Source organism: Patagioenas fasciata, chromosome 2, assembly GCF_037038585.1.
Source record: "Patagioenas fasciata isolate bPatFas1 chromosome 2, bPatFas1.hap1, whole genome shotgun sequence".
NCBI lineage: Eukaryota > Metazoa > Chordata > Aves > Columbiformes > Columbidae > Patagioenas > Patagioenas fasciata.
This window is the reverse complement of record NC_092521.1, coordinates 55750470-55763753: the sequence shown is the minus strand read 5'-3', so window position 1 is coordinate 55763753 and position 13284 is coordinate 55750470. Positions and strand designations below refer to the sequence as shown.

General features: G+C 39.0%; 1 protein-coding gene across 13 annotated transcripts in view; it reads left to right on the top strand.

Annotated features, from left to right (window-relative positions):
• The window catches only part of PIEZO2 (piezo type mechanosensitive ion channel component 2), a 309728-nt gene extending 296844 nt beyond the window's left edge, over window positions 1–12884 (top strand). For 12 of the 13 annotated variants that reach the window (XM_071804264.1, XM_071804257.1, XM_071804259.1 and 9 more), the window contains 8 exons: window positions 104–251; window positions 2607–2795; window positions 3248–3340; window positions 4724–4896; window positions 6673–6789; window positions 8768–8847; window positions 9955–10135; window positions 10508–12884. In XM_071804264.1, the coding sequence (XP_071660365.1) occupies window positions 104–251; window positions 2607–2795; window positions 3248–3340; window positions 4724–4896; window positions 6673–6789; window positions 8768–8847; window positions 9955–10135; window positions 10508–10760 (1234 nt within the window). In that variant the 3' untranslated portion in view covers window positions 10761–12884. Of the gene's footprint in view, window positions 1–103; window positions 252–2606; window positions 2796–3247; window positions 3341–4723; window positions 4897–6672; window positions 6790–8767; window positions 8848–9954; window positions 10136–10507 lie in introns of those variants that run through there. The other variant, XM_071804263.1, reaches the window with a different exon arrangement.
• Window positions 12885–13284: the final 400 nt, after the last annotated feature.

The following is a 13284-nucleotide window of genomic DNA, read 5'->3' as shown; positions in this document are numbered from 1 at the left end:
AACATTAGTTTAATTATCTCTCTTGTCATATATACACTTAATGTGCTTGTTTAATGTGATCCCTCCCTTTTCTGATGAGTTATCTGCTGTGATCTCCCTTCAGATTCCGCCTGGTTCCATTTTTGACGGAGCTTAGAGCAGTAATGGACTGGGTTTGGACTGATACCACTCTCAGTCTTTCCAGCTGGATCTGTGTTGAAGATATCTATGCTCATATATTCATCCTGAAGTGCTGGCGAGAGTCAGAAAAAGTAAGAAAGCCCCATATGAGTGATCCAGACCTGCCCTCCCCCATGCAGAAATGAAGAGAAATAACCACGAGTCCCTAAATAATTGGGAAATCCACCATAAAGACAGTTTCTTAGAAGATACACCTGGTGTTTATGTTCAGAAGTATTCAGACTATTGTGTGCTTTATGTTAGTTGGCAGTCACTGCAAGTGCAATTTCAAACGGCTTCCCTTTTGTGCCTCGCTGATTTTTCCACGTTAAGGCTTAATTGCATGCCAGGGTTGAAAGGCCTGGTATTCACACAGACTCACTTTGTCCATAACAACTAAAGGGGTAACCCACAGTAGCAGGGAAACTGTAGCTGAAGAGAAAGGTTGGTAGAAGGAAGAGTGGGTTTATCCACAGTGTAGGTCCCAGGGACACCTGGGTCATTTAACCGCAGAGAGAATTCAGACAACTCCTGCACATCCAGAACTGAACTGCAGGCCAGATAAACCCACCATTTGTCTGACTGAAAGTCTCTTTAAATCGTTTAAGCTACAGTTCAAATTAAACTTGCAAATTCTGGATTCCTTATAACTGCTATAAAAATTGCAACCATATGCTTACTTGTTTTGCCAATTTGAAAAAAGAAATTAAGCATTCTTTTAAGAGTGACCCAACCAGTCAGAAATCGTACATCTGCAATGAAACGGCTGTATTTTTAAGTGTTACTGACGTATTTCTACTTTTATTATAATCCTGTCTCTTAATGGCAGTTACTTTCCAAGTATGTCACTTAAATTAACTCAGAGCTTAAGTGCACACAATTCCTGCATGTAGGCTTTTTCTGTATGCCTTCCATTTCTGCCATGAATGGAGTGTCATCAGATGCTTCAGGAGTCAGAGAAATAATAATCCAGTTCTGCTTTGACTGTCTATCTCGCTGCATTTTTTTACGCTACAACAGGATCACTCCACGTTATATGTAGTGTAGATCTGATGTGGGAAGATTTCCACGTCTAAGCTAGTGTGTGTGTGCTAATGCCATGTAGCAAAATAACTGCCCATGGCTTTTTGACTTTGATTCTCTTTGCCTCTCTCTCTTTTGACTACTAGAGTCTCTCTGAGCTGTTCTGTAACATCATTAGAGGTGCCTGAACTAATCTCATACAGACAAATAATATACCCCTGGAGATCTTTATATGATATTTTAATGAAAACAGTATTCTGTAGAGCAAGACAAATTACTTGATACACTACTTTTGAAAAGTAGCTAATTTGTTTTAAATATAGCATTGTATTACAAATTTAATATTCTCTTAGGGCTTTATGGATTCATGTTGTAAAGCAAGAACAATTTCCTGAAAGCTGGATTCCTGGCATGAGTTTGAGGTGCGGTGCAATACAATGCATCTTTATTTTGCACATGCAGTACGCAGTGCCTGAAAGACAGGATCCTAAAAGACTGTGTGGACTTAAATCCCATAAGAGAACACAGCAAAATAAATTGCAGAGATGGTAAGGCATTTTACAGGATGGCGAAGCTGTTAAAGTATTCAATCATGAGGCAAATAACAGAGGGTATGAATTATGGGCAGGACCAAACAGACACACCTTGTGCTTTGCTTTGAGAAGAGAAGGGTAAAAGCATGGCCACTTCGGTCTCAGAAGCTAAGAAGGATAAGGCTGTCACATCAACAGTGTCAAGACTTTAGGAACAGCAACAAGATTTTAGACATTATTTAAATGCAGTTGGTGTGGGATTCATTAGAAACAAATTGGATCAAGCCTGTGAACAACTCTTAGAAATACTGTATGTGAGGTGTAAAATGAATGTGGAGGTAGTGCAATATCAGACAGTCTTACTGGTTGTGCGTGTCAGCTACTGGCAAACAATTTTATTTCTCCCTCTCTCCCCTCCCCCATCAAAAATACAGTTTTCAGCATTTCGAGTTCTGTGAGAGGCATTTTGCCTTAAGGAGCTTTGAGATCAAACTTTTTGGAAGCACAAATACAAGAAAGTGGGTCATGCCCAGTGTTACTGGGTTGTATCACTGTTGTTGCTATTGTTTTACATTTGGTTCTTGTGAGTTCATGCTCGCAGTTATTCGGACAAAAAATTCAAATTACTCATTTTTTCCCTTCTTTATGGTTGTGAAGGATCAAAACCACAGACACACTTGACATGGGTTCATTTGGCACTTTGTTGTCAGCAGAAATTCAGTGTCTATGCATGTTCGTCTAAAAACATCTCAAAACGACAGGCATGACAATGGGTAGCAAATTATTACGGAAGATGGGAGTCCTTAAGATCATTATATATTGACCCATGAAATCATATCCAGTGTTCTACTGACTGAAGAGACATTACCATGTTGCTGTTTGCTTTTGCAGAGATATCCCCAACCAAGAGGCCAGAAGAAAAAGAAAGTTGTGAAGTATGGAATGGGTGGCATGATTATCGTCTTGCTGATTTGTATTGTCTGGTTCCCACTGCTCTTCATGTCTTTAATCAAATCTGTTGCAGGCATCACCAACAAGCCTCTAGATGTATCAATCACAATAACTCTAGGAGGTTATCAGGTAAAAAAAAAAAAAAAGAAAATAAGAAAGACGAAAAACAAACTCTGTTTTTGCAGTGTATTTCCTTGTGCTATTTCTTATTCCCTTCACGGAACTGAACTCTCCTGCCTTATGCAAGAGATCAGGCAAGCTCCTACAAAAGATCCCCTTTGGGTTAATAAACACATTAGTTTATCGATGATGTAAAATATTATTGTCATTTGCAAGTTAAAAACAGAACCTACTGTCAGTAGGATAAATTATCCTTCATGGGGTAGCTGCCTACAGATCCATGTGGTAAATGTAAAATCATTGTGGAGGTAACTTGTTTCTCAGTGGAATAAGATCATAACCTTTTCCTGTTGAATTGAGTTCCATCATTGTCTTGGACTGTGATGCACAGGATGCTGTACTGTGTACATAGCAGCCGATGTGAAGTAAATGTGACAAGTGTATGTTCTTTTGTTTCCCAGCCTATTTTTACAATGAGTGCTCAACAGAGTCAGCTCAAGGACTTGAATCAGACTGGTTTCAATGCGTTTCTGGGAAGCTACAGGGGTAACACTGTAAGTGAAATGTAGAATACCTCATTATTTAAAAATGTGTGCATGTTTCCGTGGAGGCCTTTTGTGAGTTTTGTTTGTGTAGTTACGAAGGTCAGTAGTGCTGCCATCACTTGGAAGATGTTTTGATAATGAGAGTTTGCATGAATAAGGGTTTCAACAGATCATTTGTCAGGACAGAGATGGGTTATGGTGAGACAAGTTACCATTAATCAAGACATCTTTGCACAAAATCATAGAAGACAGGAACCCTAGTTGTCCTGTCACCTGAATAAAAAACCTCTCCTCTAAATGACACAAATCTTCGGGAGATGTGATGCTGTTGGTGTAGTGCCAAAACAAATGTGCTTGTGCTGGGGGGAAACAACAGTGTTGGCACTTGTAAGCCCCGAGTTCCTTCCTAGAGCACACACAGCTTTCAGCTCTCAGTGACATGTGCTACTGTCAAAATGTGTATGGCCTAGAAAAGATTTGACATTAAAATGTCAAAACATAAGCATTTAAATATAGTCTCACTATTTCGTGGTGCAACATGCATAAAGTTATCATAAGTTTCCACATCAAAACCACTAGTAATTAGTAGAAGCTGTTGCATTACTAAGGTAACTGGGGTTTGATCAGATATAACTTTAAAAGAAGTGCTTGCTTCTAGCCCATTCAAAAATTAACATTTTTTTTATATTGGATCCTACCAAATAACCCACATATTATAGCAGTAATATTGCAATCGTGATCCACTTTGAAAGTTACTGGTTTGAAGTTGCCTCTTCCTTTGCAGCCATCTTTCTGTGCAGAAAGTGGCTTAATAATAGAGTAAAATTTTAATAAAAATATGAAAACTAGTAACTGTCTTGTGCCTCCTGAATATTACCAGACGTTTCTGGAAGTGTGAGCCATCCCACAGTGGCCAGGCTTGGTGTGTACTTTGTACTGTGACTTAGATTTTGTGGTGACCACTGATACTATTTGGAGTGTCACTGAAGCTGTGTGAAGTGTCAGAGTTACCGGTCAAAACTGATGGGCACTGAAAACTTTACACCCTACTGAATCTACAGACATAAATGGGGTTATTAGAAACTAAAAAAAAAGTGAAGATAATTTTGAATAGATTCTACAATCTGATGAATTTCCAGACTAATTTTGGCCTGCTTGACCATCATACTTACTCTTTAAGCAGCGGGACCATTTCTGTTTTGCCTTCTTAGCCTAGCTATACTTTCCCTCCCTATCTAAAGCCATAGTTGATACTTGAGGAAAACCATCAGTATAAACCACTGCACTTACAATTAATTGAACATTTATAATATTGCTTGATTGGAAAATGTGGCTCTGTGTCTTGTGAATATCACTGTAGTGAGATTTTATATTCCTCTTCTGCACCTACAGGCTGCTTTGCAGTTTCTAGAGGGCTATGGAAAAGAAGATATAACTCTAGCAGATCTAGAGGGAAATTCAAACTCTTTATGGACCATAAGCCCTCCCAGTAGAGAGAAAATGATACAGGGACTGATGGATTTTTCAGCTGAGTTCACTGTAGTTCTTTCATGGACTATTCAAAGGTAATTAATATGACTCTTATGAGGTTGATGGATCATTTGCCAAGTGTTCCTTCAGCAGAACAGTTCCACTCTGGGTTTTCGCTTTAGTTTTTCAGAAAATTTTATTGTACTGCAGAGCAAAAAAACCTAAAAGTAGGGAGGGAGAGAAACAGAGAGAAGTAACCTTTGTTATGCAGAAAAACATTTGTTGCCTGCAGTTCTCAAGAAATAAAGAGACAAGTGGAGCCACTTCCAAGTACATTATTTTAAAAGGCAGGGTGGAGTTTTCAATGGGACTTGAGGGGACGGAGTAAGAACATTTTAGCCAGTTTTAGATGGAGATGTTCAAATAAACTGCCCCGAACAGCAACCTTGCTAGCATTTATGGGAGCTAAATACTTGGACCTAGCTAAGGCAGAAAAACTATGAGGAAATATAAACAGAAGTGCTTGGTCTTCTTAATAAGGGAGTCTGGAACTGACACAAAATTATTTTTAAAATACACATGTACTCAGAGCTTTTCTTATGCAAATACCTTAACAATGGCACAGCTCCCTTTTATCAAAACCTTTGCCTGTTTACTTGTGGTTCCTTTGGCCTCAGTGAACTATTACTTTACGATGAAGTTTTTGCAGGAGAGAGCCTAGAATGTAGAGTAGTTGCATATGGGCTAGAGCACACCCAGTCACTGAGGTGGTTTGTTGGCTACTATCTGCTGGATGGGATCCCTGTAGACTACTGGATTAAACTGGAGTTATGTCATTACTCCATGGAAATTAAGTACCTTTGCAGTCCCAGTATCTACCTGTTTTGTTGGAAATTGATGCTGGATTGTTATAGCAATCCTCAGCAAAAGATTGTGCAGAAGAAGCAGGTCAGCTGGATCACTGTGGCAGCTCTGAACATGCTGGGTCAGTCCTTCCACAGTCAAAAATAGGCTTGTAATGAATCTGCACCCTTAATTCAACTTTGTTTGACCCCCCTTATTTTCCTGGAAGCATACTGTATTAGCTAGTGAATTACATCACTCCATCATTTCTGAGCCTTATGTTAATTTTTAATACTGCTACTCAATTTGCCCATATGCTTGCATAACTACAAACATTCATACACTAGTTAAAAAAGACCTTTTTCACTCTCAAATTATATCCTGTGGATTACATTGTGACCATGAATGACTGAAAGCAGTAAAGACTTACCACAGTGACCTTCCACTTTTTCTCCATAAAGGCAAACTGCTGTCTTTCATCTAGGCCAGAAGACCACAAGCAGCTGTAAAATGAACCTTTTGTGTCACTCAGGCAGCATACACACTTCTTGCCTTTGCACATCATCTGCTGGGGATATTTCTCTGCAACATTTCATGTTGCTGCTAGGCTGAGGTGGGGTTTTTGGGAAGCTATAGCTGACTGCAGCATCCTCAGCTGCCCTGGCACCGAATGTGTGGTAACACAGACAGTCCTGTTGCTTGAAGTCAGAGCAGATGTGCTCCCTCACCCATTGTCTTTTGACTGACCTAATGAGAAAAAATGTATTAATCCATCATTATTGTTCTGTAGGACACACAAAGTCACAGTCAGTTAGAAAAAATGCTGTTAAGGGTGCCACATATCCTCCATGGGAGAAAACACCATCTCAAGTACAGGTAGCATGATGCTTGATTCAGCAAAGACTGGTATAGCCAGGGTCAGTGTGGCTGGATTCGTTAGAAAACTAGCTCTAGGGTTCAGCAAACAAGTGTTTGGGTTACCCTCTCATTGAAGGTTGAGAGCGTGTCTTCCCTTTTGCTTACAACAGAAATCTCACCCTCGGTGCCAAAGCTGAAATAGCATCAGATAAACTTACCTTTGTGCTACCAGAGAACACTAGAAGAGAGATTGCTACAATGATGTCTGGGCAGCAACTGGAAAAGGTGTAAGTTATTTTCTTTGACTATTTGTATGCAAATCTTTCCTTTTTAAACCTTATTTTCTAAGGAGACCAGGCTTGTGCAACTATGTCGTTTGTCTGCCTACGCTTTTCCCTCTAATAACTTTGGGGTCTTGTTTACAGAGGCCAATAGGATTGAAGTCACATAATAGTGACATTAAAGGTAAAAGCTTATTTCCTATGGTAACTGTAGGCCGAGAAGTCCAAGAATACTGGAACACCTCCAGCAAGTATGGTGAAGCTATTAGTTACTTTTCTTTGATTTATTGGATAAGCACAAGTTAATTACAGTATAGTCACAGTTAAACTCTCCTTGGAGTTACTCCAGTTTGACTCCATTTGAGGATGTTGTATTAATGATTTTTATTTTTTGTTCTAAATAACCATCCAGACTGTATTTCTCATTGTTATTCTTGAATAGTATTAGATTGGCAAGGAAGCGTTAAATCAACTGCGGTCAATGGGTAACATCTGCAGTTGTTTCTGACATCAGATCTTTTCCTGTAATGGAAATATGCAAGGCAGAAAGAGCATGCTCTTCACATGAATATTAAACATTATTCTATGGATATAGCCTTATAGCATTAACAGCAGTGGTGCCTTCTGTCACAATTGAAAGGAGTCTGGCTCATCCTCTTCCGCCTGCTCACTGGGGATTACTTTACAGCAGTAGTCTCTAAATACTGCTAAGCCAACACGTCATCCCTGAAGGCCACCTGATCTGATTTGTGGCCACAAGAGTTGAAAAGTTAAAGCTGAGGCCAACTGGGAGAGCCAAAAGTCTGAGAGGTTCATATCTGTTAGTAGGTCTTTTCTGTGCACAGCTATTATTCTGCACCCACATGCACTTGTGCATCCAAGCAGACTCCTGTTGCACATCTCAACATTGCATTTAAAGAATATTTTACACCTCTCTTACTTTTCTGCTATGTGAGGATACAGGAATATTTCCTAAGCTGATGTAGTGCCGAGGAGAGTGGATTTTGCTCTTTTGTGGGAGGAGATAATTCGTTTATACTTGTCTCTTCACAGGAGGCAAGCTGTAACATAGAAGATACACCTACACTTGCCTATCTTTTAATAATATTGTTGATTTAAGGTTTTTTTACTTTGTCACCAAGGAACAGTGGTTGTAGCAGGGAGCTCCATGGAACACCTCTGCTGGAACAACTTAGCTGCTGAGCTCTGACCTGATCTTTTGGGTCTGCTGGAGTGATCAGGAGGAATTTTAAATTGGCCACCTCTGTTCTTCCTCAGCCTGGCATATGCAATGTAGCAAAATGTCACAGGACTTGCCTGAGAGGCCCCGTCATTTGAAGAAAAGTTTAGGACAGTATCTCTGGTTTTAATTAAATATATCTCTCTCTGGATGCTGGTAATTTATTCCCACTTAAGGTGATTTAATTTGGAGTCCAATGCAAGAACTTTTACAAACTTTTTTTTTTTTCCAAGTTTTAAATCCTCCTACAAATTGAAAATATTTCCCAATGAAAAATGCTGGGAAAAAAAATCTCACTCTTTTCAGGTGTTATTAGCAAAACATCTTGCAATTCTGAAGTAATAACTGTTCTCACCACATATTTTTCTAGCTATATATTTTTCTAGCTTGTTTACTACTCGTGATGTGTTGCCTTTCTTTGTGCTGCTTATATAGCTGGCTATAAAAGCGGGTTTGTTAAAAAGGGGAACAAAATATAAAGTCTGCATTCCTTGCAAACACACATGCCCCAGGTGTGTGGGATTCATGGCATGTGAATGGCAACATTATGGATGGAGCTCCCTGCTGAAATTCTGACAGAACATAGTTAATAAATCCAGCTAACTTTCAGATGTGACATCTGAACACTATAAAATCATAGCTTAAGCCAAGAATTACTGGGAACTGTGTATAGCCCTGTTAGGTATTTCTAAATTATTTTAGAGGTATAAAAATATGAAATATTTGCTTTCTCATTTTTTCCAGAACATTAGAGACAGTGTACCCGTACTACATCAAGGCTCCTAGTGATTCTTTGGCAAAACCCATAAAGCAGCTATTGACAGGTATGTGTCCAGACCATGGAAAAGAGAGTATGGTTGAAAGAAGTGCAAGACAGCACTCTCACTTTGCACATTGATTGAACTGTTGTGGGGCACCTCAGTGGTTTCTACCTGGTGCCTGCAAGATTGGGGAGAGATGAGGTGATATAGTATAACACAGAAAACACATCTGGATGTACTTTAGCTTTGTATTAAACAGTAAGGACTCTAATGATGAAGTCTGGCTCCTTTCCTTCAAGGCTTCTTTCAGGAACCGCTTTCCTTTGTTTTCTGTGGAAGTGATGACAATGTTTGCTGCTCCACATCTCCATGCTATCTTGCCAAAACAAGGCAATAGTACTGCATACCTGCAAATGAAGCTCCTCAGCTTAAAAAATGACACTGAATGATTGGCATTATTTAGCTGTTCCTTCCTTACTGGCAAGAAAGAGTCCACCTTAGATAAATCATGGTATTCAAAGTGGTATTACCCGACCAGAATGCATACATGTACTCACAGGCATACAAAATACATGCCCATGTGTGCACATACACACGTGAAAAAACCGTTGGGTTGGAAGAGTAGGAACAAGTCTTTATCAAAGAAGACCTTGCTCAACAGGGGTTAAATTTGGTGTGATCAGTATGCATAATAGGATAGTATGCTTTTCTTAATATAAGATAATAACGTATTTTATACCAAGACATAAATGATTTACAGTGCTAGTTTCATTTTGAGATATAGGAATTTACCACAGTCCCTCCAGGTTAAATGTGCTTCTCTAGGCCTGAAATGCAGACATGCTGACTGTCGTTGATACTTTGGCCTAAGAATATTTAAATGATTTGACAGTTGTAGAGAGGAAAGTGTAGGTGATGTGAAACGTTTTATTTATTTAATGCACGTTCAGATGACATTTGCAGAAGGAAAACCACAGAAGTCTAGATACTGTACTTTTGTACAGAAATAATGTAAAATGTAAAATGAGAATTGTAACACACCTTTCCTCCTACATTGCTCAGTCATTTTAATCATGCAGATGTTTGAAGTATCTGACTCAGAATAGTTTGACTTTTGCAATTCTTGGTGTATACATATATATATATATTAACATTTCCTTTTTTCAATAGACTGCAGATGGGAAAATATTACAGTATCCCTGGTCAAAAATGTGTCTGAAGAGGGAGTTCGTGAGTGGTGGGTTTTGAATCAGCTTGGAAAAAGATACAAAACATCTGAAGAGAGTCTTGAACTCTTCATATTCAGTGACAAAGTCAGTCCACCAAGCCTTGGATTCTTGGCTGGTTATGGGTAGGAAGAAATTTTTACATAAAATTAAAATATTGTAGATCATGTAGAAGTAAAGGTGACTTTATTTGCTGGGTTTTGGGGTGCTATTTCTTTTTTGTTCTTGTAATGTTTGAACCTCCAGAAAAGGGGTTCTGTGAGAGTTTCAAATCCATGCCTATTACTATAGAAGGCTTTGTGTTTGTAAGAAATGGTATTACTCTTGATACCTGCTCTCCTTAATCCTGCAGCACAGCAGAAGCAGGATCTTCTTAATTAGAAATTAATGTCTGCTCAGCTGATAGACTACACTAAAGCATGCAGATGAGCTCCCTAGCACTTGGCTGACCCTTTTTCAAGGCACGCATTGAACTCTTTCCTTTCTTTTCTTTTCAGTATCATGGGACTGTACGCTTCAGTCGTCCTGGTGATAGGGAAGTTTGTTCGTGAATTTTTCAGTGGGATCTCTCACTCCATCATGTTTGAGGAGCTACCCAATGTAGACCGAATCTTGAAGTTGTGTACTGACATTTTCTTAGTGCGAGAGACTGGAGAACTGGAACTAGAAGAAGACCTGTATGCCAAACTAATATTCCTGTATCGCTCACCAGAGACCATGATCAAGTGGACTAGGGAAAAAACTAACTGATCTCTTTGGTGTCACACTGCGAATCAAGTTGATTTCATCTGAATTTTAAAGGAAAAGAAAAAAAAAAGCACAATATTCTCTTAAGAGCTAAGCCTTTTATAGTTAGGTAGCAATGATTTTTCACAGAAGGAGTCCTGGAAGCGACGGCCTTAGGAATCCATGCTGCCTTTCAAATTAAGGATCAACAGTGAAGAAGGTTGGATGATTTGTTGTTTTTAATGTGCCACTCCTCTGCAATCTGGAGACTGCTTTGTAATTTAATGAGCAAAAAGTTTGCATCCTTGTCTGTCTGGCTGATTTAATTTTCCAGACAATCATTACAACTTAAAGAGAAAAGAAAGGAGTGAACCCACAGATGACTCCAGTGTACCTTCTTAACCCTTTCTGGAGCCACACAGATTGGATTGTGCAATATGCTGTTGTACGTCACTGACTTTCAAGCTACAGTAATGGGACGCTGACTCGCCTTCAGGACACCCAAGACCCAGGGCCACAGTGGGAACTGAAGACATTCTAGCCATGCCCATTTGTAGAAAAGCAGAGGTTTTGATGTACAAAGGACACTGTGGACAAACCTCTGTTAGCAAAAAACAAACAAACAAAAGCAAACACAATAGAAGTAACAATCTCTTTAAATGCCTTATTTTATTTGTACAGTCACAGAAGACATTTCCACCAAACATCAGTGACTTTTCTCAGGAAAAAAAGAAAAAGAAGCAACTGAAACTTGACACTTTGTCAATGTTAGCTAATGGCTAGAATAATTATGGTGAAATATTGGGGTGTTCTGCTGGGCCATTCTCTTCAAAGTTACTGCTTTCCATTAGATGAGAAAAGAAAGTGAATTGAATGACCATTTCTTATAACCCTTTAAAGACTGAATAGTGTGCTTCTCTCTGCTCCCCATGACATGCTTTTTCCCATTTCGATGATTTGAGGCAACCATTGTTTTGCTCTTAGCTGATATTCTTCTTCCAGTGTTTCAGGTATACGAAAATGTTTACATATTCCAAGTCATATTTTTACATCCGAGATGGGTTATTTTTTAAGTTCCCAAATATAGACATACATATGAGCTTGAAAAATGGCCTTTTTCTTAAATTACTATTCTTAGTGACACAAATGGCTCATTAGAGAACATTGTAGCATGAAGATTTACAATTGCAATGTAGATTTCATTCCATGTTTAAAAAATTATTGAGAAAAAACAATCATTGAGTGGGTAGGGAATGTTAAAAGGGTATACTGTGTAGTTTTGATTGAGTAATGACTTAAAATAAAGCACCTGTTGCAAAGTAATTTTAGAAGTATTTTTTCCTCTGCCTTTTTACATGAAATGGGAAAAGTTTAATGTTATTCTAACTCTGTGACAAATCTCTTTCTTGTAGTTAGCTGCTATTTATTATATGAACGATTAGTTAATCACCAGAAAGAAATTAATACAACATAATTTGCCGGCACATTTTACTGCAGAACTTCAACAAACAGCACAACTAAATGAAGTTGCATCATACTCTGCTGAGTGCTTCCATGACAAATGCTGTCAAATCCATTCTATACTGTGAAAAATAACATTTTGAGCACCATGGAGTGCACAAAATAAAAATCGCTTCCTCATATTGTAACAATAAAATCATTTGGTGACTGGAACTCACTGGAAGACAACCTGATTTCCTCCAGAGTATAATAGAAAGGTGGCTGCTCGTACAGCCAGACAGCATTCCCCAGCGGAGAGTTTTGCTCCAGTTCTTCTATAGAACCTGTGAATTAAAATCAAAATATAGAGGGCAGCCCTGACATATGATCCAACAGGGATGCCAAAATGTCCTTTGTGGTTAGATGGATCCTCACCTGGATGTTCAGTGATTTTAAGGAGATCAACACTGGAAGGAGAAGTGTGAAGGGTGTAATGTGTTTCTAAAGGTATCAGTCAGCAGAACCACGCTGGCCACAGCTGGTCCTGGCTCCCTTCATGGTTCCTTCTCTTTAACAGGCATTTCCTTTCTGTTGAGAAAAAAATCCATCTGCAGAATGAGCTGTACAGTTATTTGAGCTTTGCAGAAATGCACTGCTCTTTCTTTCATGGACTGATCAAACTTTGAAAATAAAAGGATTCTTCTGTTGTTTTTTAATTATTTATTTATTTTTTAAAAACAGTCTACAGATGACTTAGATTGGATAGCCAACTACAACAGGTGAAAAGTGTACTGTTGATGACCATCCTTTGAGATCAGCCATCCAAAGTTGAACTGGCAGCTAGTTTCTTCTAGTGACATTCTTTGGGGAATCAATCCTGGGGCTAATGCCATCTAATGTCTTTTTTAGCAGCCTGCAGGACATGACAGCGTGCACTGTCAGCAAGTTTGTGGACTCACACGTAATCTGGGTCTGGGAAGGTTTATGTCATTCTAAGTGTGTCATCTGGCCTCCTAGGGCATGCGGTGTAGAGTTGTTACAGGGAGGGCAGGTCTGCCTTTCAAGGGGACCTCAAGATGCTGGAGAAATGAGCTGCCAGGTACTTCAT